General features: G+C 48.7%; 1 protein-coding gene across 1 annotated transcript in view; it reads right to left on the reverse strand.

The window, feature by feature from the left end:
• The window catches only part of PDE2A (phosphodiesterase 2A), a 233,275-nt gene that overhangs the window by 100,363 nt on the left and 119,946 nt on the right, over positions 1–12,966 (reverse strand). The window contains exons 5-8 of the mRNA XM_061552360.1: positions 11,785–11,897; positions 10,967–11,019; positions 9,010–9,069; positions 6,157–6,322 (exon numbers count right to left, since the gene is read on the reverse strand). Of these exons, the coding sequence (XP_061408344.1) occupies positions 6,157–6,322; positions 9,010–9,069; positions 10,967–11,019; positions 11,785–11,897 (392 nt within the window). The remainder of the gene's footprint in view (positions 1–6,156; positions 6,323–9,009; positions 9,070–10,966; positions 11,020–11,784; positions 11,898–12,966) is intronic.

Below are 12,966 nucleotides of genomic sequence, written 5' to 3' on the forward strand. Positions count from 1 at the left end.
CTGTACCGTGAGGGCAGGTCACTGGGGCTGTTATCCAGAAGCAGTGGCATGATGTCCGACGTTTCGCTCAAAGTGCTGGGAGCTACTTAAGGATATTAATTCAAGCTTCTGGCACGTGGAGCGAAACGTCGCACTTCACGGCAAGCAACACGCAGTACCATCCGAAACAACAAAGTAACATTGAGGAGAGCGATATAGGACAAACGCAAAAACATCTTTACGCAGTGATGCCACCGCTTTCCTGGGTAGAACAACGAAAAATAGGCAAAATGGTTCGTTTGTTTTAGTTTCACATGGTAAAATACTTTTTTTCTACACATTAAAGAGGGCAGAGAGATGACCTCTGGTGAAGTCTGGTGACCGTTCTGGCCTCTAAATGTGCTGAGAAGAAGGACCTTTGGGTCAAAATGTCGCCTATTATATACTTTCCCTTTTTAAGGCAACAGTGCTATTGACGAAAGCGTTGCGTTTTGTTTATTCATCACAAGGTCTCCACCAGCAGTTATACATCTTTACACTTAGAAGCAGGTGAGAGCAATTTGTCTCATCCTCATCGTTATAATAAAATTGTCCAGACAGAAGAGGCAACAGGTGCAATGACTGCCAACTAATTCTTTATCCCTTAATGTCATCTACAGCATCAACCAATATCCATGTAATTGGTAAAGTGATGAAAGACAGACTGAACAGTGCCAAGAATAATACATTCAGGGGCTGCCCATGTGCTCGCTTCTAAAGGTTAGCAGACAGACATGGGGGCCATGAAACGTGAAGGCGTCGTTGATGCATGTTGACAAACTGGACGCCTTGGATTTGAGCGACAAACTGATCCCTTGAAAGTCACACAACTGGAGGATTATTCATATGAAAAGTTAAATTTCTCTTTGGGGGGGGGGGGGGACGTACCATGTGTCACACCTGCCCCCCCCTCCCCCCCAATATTTGTTTGCACGACTTTCTCAATAACTTCTGCGTCGCTGGTAGACTGAAGTCAGCGTGCAACTAGTAGCCACAGCCATAGCGCAAGATATACTGGATGTGATGGGCCGTGTGAAGAAATATTTTTCGCCGACAAAGACAGCTTCGGCTAAAATTAACTCCAGGCTTCCATGAGATGTGATGATCTGCATACCGCATAAATATGATGTTCATCAGCTACATAAATTGGTGTAAAAGATGGCTGTTATTAAGCAGAGTAACGGCGCATACCTTCAATGCCTAAACATATTTACCCCTTGTTATGTACGAATATATCGCAAGTATTTTTCAGTCATTACCAATCCACTTCTGGACGAAGGACCCCCCCCCTCCCCCCCATGCTTTGTTGGTCATGGAGGTCATTTGACCATACTTCACCGCAATGGTCAGTGTAGATTTGAAGCTTTCGTGACTGCAAGGATTCATATTCTTAGGTTTTTTCGGTAAAGTCACGTAGGTAAAACATCAAAATTAATAAAAATAAAATAAAATAAAGATCACGACGTTTCGGAGGCAACACAAGTCTCCGTCATCAGGTGGGACCGTCACAGCCAGATTAGCTGCATCAAGTGAGGATTACATCTTGAATCATTGCCTCACTTGATGCAGCTAATATGGCTGACGGTCCCACCTGATGACGGAGACTTGTGTTGCCTCCGAAACGTCGTGATCTTTATTTTATTTTATTTTTATTAATTTTGATGTTTTACCTACGTGACTTTACCGAAAAAACCTAAGAATATGGTCAGTGTAGGTTGGTGAAAGGGGGGTACCTATGACTGCTTCATATATAACGCGCTACCGATGTTAGCGGTGGCCAGGAATCGAACTCAGGTTACCAGGTACATAGCGCAGTGTGCAAACAACTCCACCAATTCCCACCCCCCGCCCCCCCCCCCAAAAAAAAAAATCGAACTAAAAATAATCTTGCAACTGCACTTAACATTCCATGCAAACAAAAAATGCATCTCAATATTCATGTGTTTACCATTCCCCCGTAATTCGTGTGATTTAATATTTCATCGTTGGCATTAAACTACTAAAGTAGGACGTGCTCCTGAGCCACTTCGAATTTTGCATCATTATTATTTATATCACTGAAATGTAGTCTCCCATTCGCAGAGTGCCGTATCGAACGTTGCCATTCATATGCATAAGTGGCTTCTGGGCTGACGAGCTTGTATTATCTTCGACACTTCGAGCGCAGGCACAGTCTCACAAAAGGTGACAAGAAAAGCCATTTTAATGTCAGCATCCTCCAGGCTCCGCTAATGTGCCACGGAAAAGCCTGAAAACGCTTGTGGCCCCCTTAGATTAGCCCCATCAAAGGCGACTCGATGTTGGACTCGGTAATACCCCTCAGCGCATCTCTCCATCCGACACGTGCCGTAATTACCACTACACCGAGAGGGAAAGAAAAAAAATGAGGAAAAAATACTTATCAGATATTATGCCACTGAAACCTAATGGAACTGTTGGGAGATTTGTGATGCATTCTCATGATTTATTTTATTTATATCTTGCCAGGTGTTGGTTGCTGTTTTTCAATGAGTTATCCTCACCATCTAATTTTCCTGTGTGACATTTGTTAAAGTGTTACCTGGATCACAGGAATGTAAAATAATGTTTTATTTTTTACATACGTATGAATCTTAGAATATATATTTTCAATGGGCAATATGTTTAAAACATCGCCTCGCCAACCAAATAATATATTTTAAAAAAACAGCTAGGAAAGGAAAAATATAATGCAATAAAAAATTCAGATGGCCGATCGACAATTGCTTTTGAGACTTTGAAACTGCTTAACAAAATACATTAAAAGCCAATTTAATTTTTAAAAAGCTATTCAACAGACTCATTCAACCAACATAAAATCAACAGTGGCGAGGCACTCCAAAAGTTGGGCCCCCTCTCTCTTTTTGCCGATGCAAAGTTACGTTAAAATGCGCCGCTTTAGAGCCTTACATAATAAATAAATGAATACAACGCAAGAAAATAAATAAGAAATCAATACATGAATAAATAATATCACAATTTCAGATGGGGTGACATTTTAAACCTTTGGAGGCAACGGGCAGTGTGGATGTGTGTGTGTTGTGTGTGTGTGTGTTGTGTGTTTGTGTGTGTCAGTTGACCCGTGGCACCTGGGTCTGCCCCGTGACCTCCTGCCAGCGGGCGTTCGACACTTCACGTGGCCTCAAGGTGCATACAGCCTGGCACAAGCGTCGTGTTGACGTCACCGCCACTTAGTGGCGAATGGCGGTTGTTGTTGTTGTGGGGAGCAGTAGTGCAGCGATTAGCGCTGCGCTGTGCTACAAACCCTTTGATTCGTGTTATATTCCCGCTCACGGCAAACACCAGTGACGACTATCTGAACCGGTCCTGGGCCTCCCCTAGGTTGACTCAGCCTCAAATGAGTAGCTTGTGCAGTGTGTAGTAAACATCGCCACTAGGGAGACAAATGCGGTCAGGCGTGGTGCTGGCCACCCACCCTCTCGTGTCCCGTTCCGACCTTCATAGGTGCTCCCTAACAGCACTTGCCCCGAGAGTCTGTTAAGGCTATACGGGGGATCTTTGTCTTTGTGTGCCCGCGCGAGTGTTTGTTTGTGGGAGGGTGGTGCGTGCATGAATAAACCAAAACAAACAACGCCACACACGAAAAAAAAATACTTGAGCGACCATGGGCCACTCCACGGAATGCGTAATGAGCCCTGGGCAAAGCCTTCACATCCACGGACAGAAGCTTTGTTATTTAGATGGCACACGCGATAGGGTGCCTCCCCACTAGCAGGTCCTTATCACCTGATCTACACACACACGCAGACACCTCTCCCCCGAGCGCCCGAACTGACATTTGCGGTGTCGGCATCTGCAAAGCTGCTACAGCTCCTGGGTAATTAATATCCCACCTAGGGGGTGGGGGGGGGGGTTTGCTAAAGGTGCTGTCACCCCCTCCCCTGCTTGCATCTGCTGACCCTCTTTGTTCTCCACCCCTCCGCCACCTCTCTCCCCTTCATGCCCCCGTCACTCTCCGTCGCTCAGACAGGTTCCCGACCGAGACGTGGCCCCCGTGCCAACTGCCGCCCCCCCCCACCTGCCCGTGGAGTCGATTCAGAACGACGTGGACCGTGTCCGAGACACACCTCCGCTGACACCTCACTTGCGATACGCTCATGTTGCCCGCGTGTCCGCGCCTTTGTCTTAGCTCGGTGTGGGGAGCGGAGCGGTGGTGTAGCGGTTAGCGGTGAGAACCCCGAGTTCGATTCCCGCTCGCGGCCAACACCGGTGAGGATTATCCGAAACGGTCCTGGCCCTCCTCAATGTCGGCTCAAACCTGAGATGAATACCTGGTGTGGTGTGTACAAAATACTGGCACTGGGGAGACTAAAGGCGGCCAGGCGTGATGTTGTACACCCACACCCCCTCGTGTGCCTTGCCAGCAGCCTTCATAGGCGCTCGCTAAACAACACTTTCCCCAAAAAAGTCTGTCCAAGGCTACATGGGGGAATCTTTGCCTGGTATAGCGATCGCCGATGAAGGCCGGAGTGGCACACGACGGGGGTAGTGCGGCCAGCACCACACCCGATCACCTTTGTCTTCCCAGTGCCGATATTTACTCACTATCTACCAGCTACTCACAAAATATGAAGCCCTGGTCAGTTTCACTGCGTCAAGCGACTGGACGAACATTGCAATTGTTTGTCTTTTCGGTTGGGAACGTGTGGCAGGGTTTATACGTTGTCATTATTTTGGCTGTTGTTTAGTCCCAGCACAGCTGTTCATCACTGACGAGATCCAAAATGCTGAAGGGCATTTCAGTGGTTCCCTGCGTATCTCGAGTGGAAACACAGTCACGTGTGTGGTGCATATTTTAAGAGCTCTATGACGGCACTTAGGGTTGTAATAAGCACAGCCCCCCCCCCCCCAGGCCCAAATGACATTAAACTATTTTCAACAACGTTTTTCTTACCAATAGGGTTTTTCCCCTTTTTTTTCTGGCAACAAAACTGACACCTTTTGCAAGGAATCATGTCTACATTAACGCAATACTTGCAGTCATGATGTAGCTGCTTACCCCTGAGCCCTTATTACTCTGGTAATGCGTTGTCTTGAACTGTGCGCCTTTTGGCGTCATCTGGTCGAACACCATATGAGACGAGGCTCCAAAGAAAGCTGTCTCTGGTGTGGACCAATCAGTTTCAAAAACAATGCATAAATTACCAGAGTATTGTGTTTTTGTTTGCATTTGACTGCAAGTATTGCGGTTAATGTAGACATGATTCCTTGCAAAAGGTGTCAGTTTTGTTGCCAGAAAAAAGGGATAAAACCCTATTGGTATATTTTGGTACTGGCAAAGGAGGTCCCATGATGTAACGTTTTTATTATTTTACCAGGTAAGGCCCACTGAGCTGTACAGCTATTTTTCAGAAGCGACTCGGTCACAAATTATATCTCGACGAAGTGGCTTAATCACGTGGACATGTTTAGCAGACAAATACTCTGCGTTTGTCTATTTTAGCGCTACAACTGACGATCAGTCTGCCAATAGGCCGATGACTAAAAGAGAACGTATTCATATTCAGACACTGAACGGAGGTCTGCTTGTATATAAATGTATTCTATCACCCATAACACTGCGCAACAACGCTCAAGAGCGTTTGAGTACGACACAGTTTGTTTTTTTGCATTGAACAGGTCCCAATCATTTAGACGGAGTTCTCTAGCATATACCGCACGGCAAACCTGCAGCATTTGTTCAACAAGCCTGAACTCTGCCGATGAGATCCAGATGGTCAAAAGTGGTCAATGAGAGTTTGCTGCCTTTAACAAATGTTGCTGGATGAAATTTGTCTGGGATGCCAATAGGCCGATTAATGCAAGCTGCTTTATTTTGTGTGTGAAGACACAGATCGGAGGTCTGTTTAGATACGTTGTTACGCATTTTGCTTTACAAAAAAACGTGTAATGAGTTTGTATATAACACATTTTTCATAGCAGATTATCCCTCTCTCTGCCACGAAGAAGAGCGATTGCCCAACATGTCATAAATGTTCCATATTACGATTTTCCTCTTTGAAGGGGGCGGTATTATTGATCAACGTGTTGAATTCTGCGTGTGCATCACTGCCAAACGCAGTATCCCGAAAGACTAATAAGTCAGTTGAGTCAACTCACCGCAGAGCTGCAAGATCTTGTGGTCTGCCGAGTCATTGTCGTCCACTGCCTGGCACCGATTGGTCAGTCTGGCTTTTGGCAGAGAATTCTGGGAGCAAGGGAGTCCCTTGTGGGACTGCGCCGAGGGGCGAGGAACGGCGGCCATCCGATTGTAGCAAACGGCAATCTGATGGGGAAATTGCAAAAAATATTCTTTAAAATTCATAATGAAGACAACATTCACAACATTTTTTATTCAACTTGTACGACAACCTCACTTATCTTATGCTATAATATCAGAAATTGTATTTTTGTTAACGATGCACAAAATAGGTTCATTGCTAGCAGATACATACAGATATTTAACCTCCATGATAATCACCTGGACTTTTCCGAATCTCATCACGTCTTGGAAACTACGCAGGAATAGTCATTGGATGGGCGGACGCCATCCGCAAAACACAGGCTTGCTGTGGGGTGGGGGCCTACATTGTGGGCATCAGAGGGTAGTACAGCAACATTCACTGTTGTACTATGCTCCCTTCCTTTACCAACCAGCCAGCGTGGTGAAATATGGGCAAATAACCCCCCGCGACCCACTCGGTGTGGAGAGACCCTCATCCAGCAGTAGATTGACAAAAGAACTGTACATGTGCATGATGTATGTCACTCTTTAAATGTTGTGAGCAAACGCATCAGCACACTTTTAATCTGCAATGATTAGTTTCGTAATGATGAATTATAACAACAATAATAACAATTACGTTAATATTCAGATTCTAAGATGCAATTTCCCCATCCCCACCCACCCCTGTCTTTTGAGAGCAAAACGTTGCAGAAGGGGTTTTCTAACATTGTTTAAGCGCAATGAGTTGCAGGCGCTCAGTAAATCTAAAATAACATCAGGCATCGGACGCAAGTTTTTTGAGTGCGTTTTTTGTGTGACTTTCTGCAGTTGTCTTATAATCTGGAGAACACGGTGATAGAAGCAAATTATGGCATTGAACAGTGCCCACGATAAGTGCATCATCAACAGCTCATTAGCACGCAAGCAGACGAAGTGGATGAGGAGGAGGGGGGGGTAATACAAACATGACGCTGGCGCGTTCCATTAATCATATTTTCAAAGCAGTGCGTGCGTGAGCACAACGAAGCAAAACATCTCATTCATTAGCGGCGTTCGACGCCTGCACGGAGGGGCATCGCAAAATACACCCCCCCCTCCTCCGCCCCCCCCACGGCTTTCTTCTTAAGCCACATTGGCTCGGCAAAAAACCATAAAGTGGGAAAATAATACAAAGGCAGGGGGCACGGCACAGATGCGAGGATCTCATTAGGATGGATCGTGGACAAAAGTGCGTTCGTCATTAGGTGCAACAGCAGAGAGAGCGCGAATGTTTCAAGACACGAGCAGCAACCGTTGAAATGCGTTGACCTCTGGCGCCGACCCCCACCCCCCCCCCCCCGAGGGTCCGACTGATAAATTGTGATAATGGACTGTTTAAAAACGCAACGTGCGATTCTTCTGAAGTTGCTCTACAAAAAACCCCACGACAACAACAACAACAACTCACTCCCCTTGGACACCACTCAGCCCATTGAAGGTGTCGTCACGTTGTCATTGACGGCAAGGCCGAAAGAACATTGCAAAGCGGCAAATCTAAACGGACGTCAACATTAGCAGTCACCTCCCGTGACGGACAAACTCCTTCGCAACGGCGTACAGAACGTAGGCTTTTCAGCGACTAATTCCATCGACACATCGGGAAGGTGGGGATGTGAGCACGAACGCACCTGTGGAACACATTACATTTAAATGGAAAGGGGCAGCCCTGAAATTTTTCTTCTGGTCATCCACACTGAACAGAGTTGCCCACACTTTACCCCACAGCACACGTGCGATCTGCCGAACAACGGTGCTGTAACCCATTGACACTGCTGATTGGAGAGGAGACGGTGGGGGAGATTTAAGAAACTTGGACCAATGCTTTAATATAAACTCAGCTCCTTTGAGTTGTCCGGCTTTGGCAAAGCTAAACTAAACTACGATTACACTTTTTTTTAATTCTAACAGGTAAGGGCCACTGAGCTACATAGCTTTTTTCAGAAATGACCTGGCCATAAATGATAGCTCAACGAAGTGGCTTATCAAGTGGAAATTTATAGCAGCCAAAAACCCTGAACACGTGGTGGTGATTTTAAATGTGAAGAAAAAAACCGGAGGAATCAGAGAAAAATCCACGTGACCACGGGGAGAGAGACATGCAAACTACAAATATACAGGTGTCAGAGTCGGGATCGAACCCACGACCTCCTGCTATACCAGGCGAGGTGGTTAACATCTCGCCACCATGGCACCGAATCAAACTGGTGAATTCTGAATTACAAATCCATTTTGAGAATCCCTCACACCAAAGCAACATCAGTGAGATTTTAAACCGCCCCCTCCCCAAAAAGGCACGATGTACTGTAATAACCCAATAAAGAGCTCTTTGTTGCTGGCAAGGGTTTGACATTCGTTGGGTCATTAGAGAAAGAACAAGTGTGCCGTACTGCATCAGAACAGCTTGTGAGTGTGGCATCGTCATCATCATCCACGTGCCAACTCCGCGGGCAAAACACATCCAAAACTGTCGCCGTCAAATGCGGAAACACGGGGAGGTGGCACTCGCCACAGGACTCCTTTTGAAGTTTCAGATCAAAATCCTTCGTCAAACGACCGCGTAGTTCACGCGGAATCGATGCCCGGCCAGCGATGGACAACAAGAAAGGCACCACGAGCGCACCGAGCGCAGGGCGAGCTGAATGCTTCGACCGAGGAGAGATTACGGCATCTTCCGTTAGCGTCCGAACGAGGAGGTGGAAGTTGCTTACGTGCTTTTCCAGGAACGAAAGCGACGCGTCCTCCATGGGCGACAGCTGTTCGCAGAGCACCTGCGGAAGGTACAGCGCTGCGTGAACGTTCCGATCCGTCACGCGTCCCGGCCGCGCACTGTTGCACGCAGGCTGGTGTAACGTTTTGTGGGATTTGGTTGAATGTGATTGCGTTTAATAATTAACTGCATTCACGCCACGTATATGTAGACTGTCAAATACAAACATCCCCGCTTCCTCCCCCCGTATAGCCTTAACAGACTGTTGGGGCAAGTGTTGTTAGCTGGCCAGCACCATGCCCGTCCGCCTTTGTCTCCCTCGTGGCGATGTTTACATGCCACGCCAGGGACTCATTTCAGGTTGAGTCGACCTAGAGGAGGCCCAGGACTGGTTCAATGGTGTTGGGCCGTGAGCGGGAATCGAACCTGGGTTGTGGGGTTTGTAGCGCAGCGCGCCAACCACTACGCTACCGCCCCTTCGCTAAAACACACACAGACACACTGACCGTGATTCACGATTCGTCTGTTGGCATAGATCGCGTGAGTCGAATAGCGATGGGAGCTACTCACCGCACCTCCACCACCCGACGCGGCCAAACAAATTGAGTTGTCTCGTGGGGAAACGCGTGCCAATTCGTATTTGTTTCAAGAACACGTTGATAAAGGAAATCAAGCACCTTGCGACCGTTATACACGATGTGTCGCTGGCGATTGCAGCTTTAGACCTTAAGTGAATGTGCTTCCCGATCCGGGTCCTTAAAACAAGTTCAACATCGTGGTGAAGTATGGTCAATCGACTCCCATGACCCGGTGAACCCGTGGGGAGGCCTCCCTTCAATCAAAAATGCGCAGGCAAACGGTTTTGAATTATACATTCATGCACGGAAATGATTTAAACGTACCACCTTACAGCATAACATTTCCATTACGAGTCAGCATTAACAGCATACCGGTTCTGTTGTAAAGGCTGTGTCAGTGATGACGGTGGCAAACAATAACAACTTTTGCTTGTACATCCCTTTGCCAATAGAGCCCGATACATCACCCTAATGGTCAGTGCTGGTTGGTGAAGAGTGGGGGGGGGGGGGGGGGGCAGGACCGGTTGAGATATCACTCGTCACTGACGTTAGTTAACCTTGCGTGACAACCAGACTCGAGTTGCTGCTGGGTTCGTAGCGCGGGGCGTATTGCGGCTCGTGCAGTGAAGTGAATCTGGCCCCGGTGGCCCAGCGGTGGAGCGTGGGGGGCTCGCGGTGGGAAGGTCGGGAGTTCAAATCCTATTCGGGCGGATCGACTGAGCCCATCGTCCCTCCTTGGTCATTAAGAGGAGTGCCACGCTGTCGGGGAAAGTCGACAGTGGTTGTCCGATAGATAGACCTGCCCCTGTCATAGGAATGTGGAATTTCCACTCCTGGCTCAGGGCTTGTAACGCCGGAGATGGACACTTAAATGCTTATTTGAGTAGGAAATCACTTTGAGTTGACATTTGACTTGAGGACTGTCGAGGTGCCGTGACTGGACAAATGAAACACACACAAAATTGAGCCTGAACTCGTGGTGATGGGGGGGGGGGATGGCGCTGGGCAGGTGCGGGGGATGAATCGTCACACTCGTAGCGTGCGGTCTAGCCGAGGAGCTCGGCTGACATTCCCGTACCGAATTTATCTTGGAACCGAGAATTGGAAAGGCACAGCAGGGAGCTTTTCAAGCGGAGTGCAGACTGCCGTGACCGGGGCTGAGAGCCATTGCCGCAAATGAAAAAGTGCCCTATTATTCAGACGCAGGTGCTGTTGCCCGCCACACTTCGATTAGTGGGGGGGGGGGGTTGAGTTTGTAGGGCCTTGTTCGGGCCGAAGTGAGGGCAGGGCACAATGAAATTTCAAATGGTATCACGGTGGGTGGCGAGCGGCGGCGGAAAACGATCAGCGGCGCCGCCGTCCCACGCTGTTCGTACTCACCAGCACCACGAGGGCCACGTGATCGGAGCTGTCCATCACTGGCACGATGACCACTGCCCAATGGATAGCGGGCACACGTACAGCAAGAAGGATCGTGATATCAGAGAGAGAGAGAAGGAGGGAGAGAGAGGGAGAGGGAGAGAGAGATAGACACGAACAGGATGAGAAGGGAAGATGGCATTTAAGGAGTGCGGGGAGAGGGAAAGAAATGGCGGGGAGGGGGGGAGGTGGGGTGGGGGAGAGGAAGATAAAGATGACATCAATTATTAATATTTAAAATTTTACCCTGTTAAAGCAATCGGTGCATGTGCCATAAGACGCACAGAGGACGTGTGTGGCACAGATGGCAGCGTGTTGTGTAAGCAAATGTCAAACTCAATCGTTAATGAAAGTTCCGTGCAATAAATATTATAGTGGCACCTGCGCTGCCAAGGGAGGGCATAAATTCAAAAGGCATTCAATTTTGCGGCGCGATGCAAATCTGCCGCCCGTAAACACAAACGTGCACCCCCGATGGGGTGATTGCATCTCGCAAGCGAAGCAGAGCTGAGCCTGGTTATCCACTGGCTTGGGTGACCACCTGGCCTTCGTTGTACGCATGGGGGGTGGGGGGGGGGTCTGCGAGCTGGTCGGAGAAATCGGCAGTCCCGAGTGCCACGCCAGTAGCATTGTTCGTGTTGCGGGTCACAAGGTCGCGAGCCAAACACCCAGCAGCAGTTCTACTCAGCTCGCCGAGGTCTGCAAATCGAGTGCCACTCTCCACCAATATCCGCTTTCCACCACTAACCCCGCTGGGGCTCCCCCACCGCGAGACGCACCTCTCTTGCCGTCGGGCAGAGGCTCCGACAGGAGGGAGGGTGCTGCGTCCCTTCTCCGGTCGGCGTGGTCGAGGCCGCGGCACTCGGTGCGGCTTCCCTTGTCCACCGCCTCCCTGCGACAGCAAAACGGGCGGCGCGGTTTCAGAAAAGGGAGCGAACCGACCCCTGCCACGCGTCGTCGCGACCGCGCCCCACCGCTCCGTCGCGATCGGTCGGCCCGATGCCGGGCCAACAGGTGATGTGTCGGTTTTCCTTCGCCTCTTTTGCAAAAGTGAAGGCGACCCCCCCCCCCCCCCTCGTGGAATGTTACTGAATCCGTAATCGACCGGGACATCCGAGTAGTTTTCCACCAGCTACAGCGCTGGCCTCACAACGTATTGCATGTTGAACTTCTGTCGCAACCGTAACGTAGCCAACCGTGCTAATCTGTATACGGCCTGGGGCCAAGCAGGGCCAGGGGTGGGGCGAATCGTCCGTTGCCTGTCAGCGGCACAGCTCGGCTTGTGCCTTCTGAAGCGTGACAGGTTGGCTCGGCATGGTCCTGATGTGGCTCGGGTTTTTAGTGGAAAATACTCAACCAGTTAAGGCCCACTGAGCTATATAGTTCTTTTCCAAAAGCAACCTCGCCACAAATGATAAGCTCAACGAAGTGTCTTCTTGGTTCTTTCGGTAAACTCACCTGAGGACGGCTGCTTGGGTTGTGGCCGAAACGTCGTGAGAATTATTTTATTATGTTTTATTTGTATTATTTTATTATTTCCCTTCTACGTGACTTTACCGAAAGAACCAAGAAGATGAATCCCTGCAGTCACGAAAGCTTTAAATCGAAGCTCAACGAAGTGGCTTATCATATGGAAATGTATAGCAGCCGAAAACTCTAAACGCATGATTCTAAATGTGGAGGGAAAAACCGGAGGACCTGGAGAAAAATTCCACACGACCAAGGGGAGAACATGAAAACTACAAATATATAGGCATCAAGGTCGGGATCGAACCCATGCCCTCCTACATGCCAGGCGAGGGAGTTAACATCTCGCCACCGCGACGATAATTCATCTCAGCATGGCAGTTTCAAGAGAACTCGTGGCCACTGCAGTCGTTTAGGGGTGACCTCACCATCTGCGATATCTCTCAAGATCATCCAGCCGGCCAAAACGTCGAGATCTTTCATTCCCACACGGT

The sequence above is a fragment of the Lethenteron reissneri genome, chromosome 16, assembly GCF_015708825.2.
Source record: "Lethenteron reissneri isolate LAM-NWPU_2019-01 chromosome 16, ASM1570882v1, whole genome shotgun sequence".
Taxonomy (NCBI): domain Eukaryota; kingdom Metazoa; phylum Chordata; class Hyperoartia; order Petromyzontiformes; family Petromyzontidae; genus Lethenteron; species Lethenteron reissneri.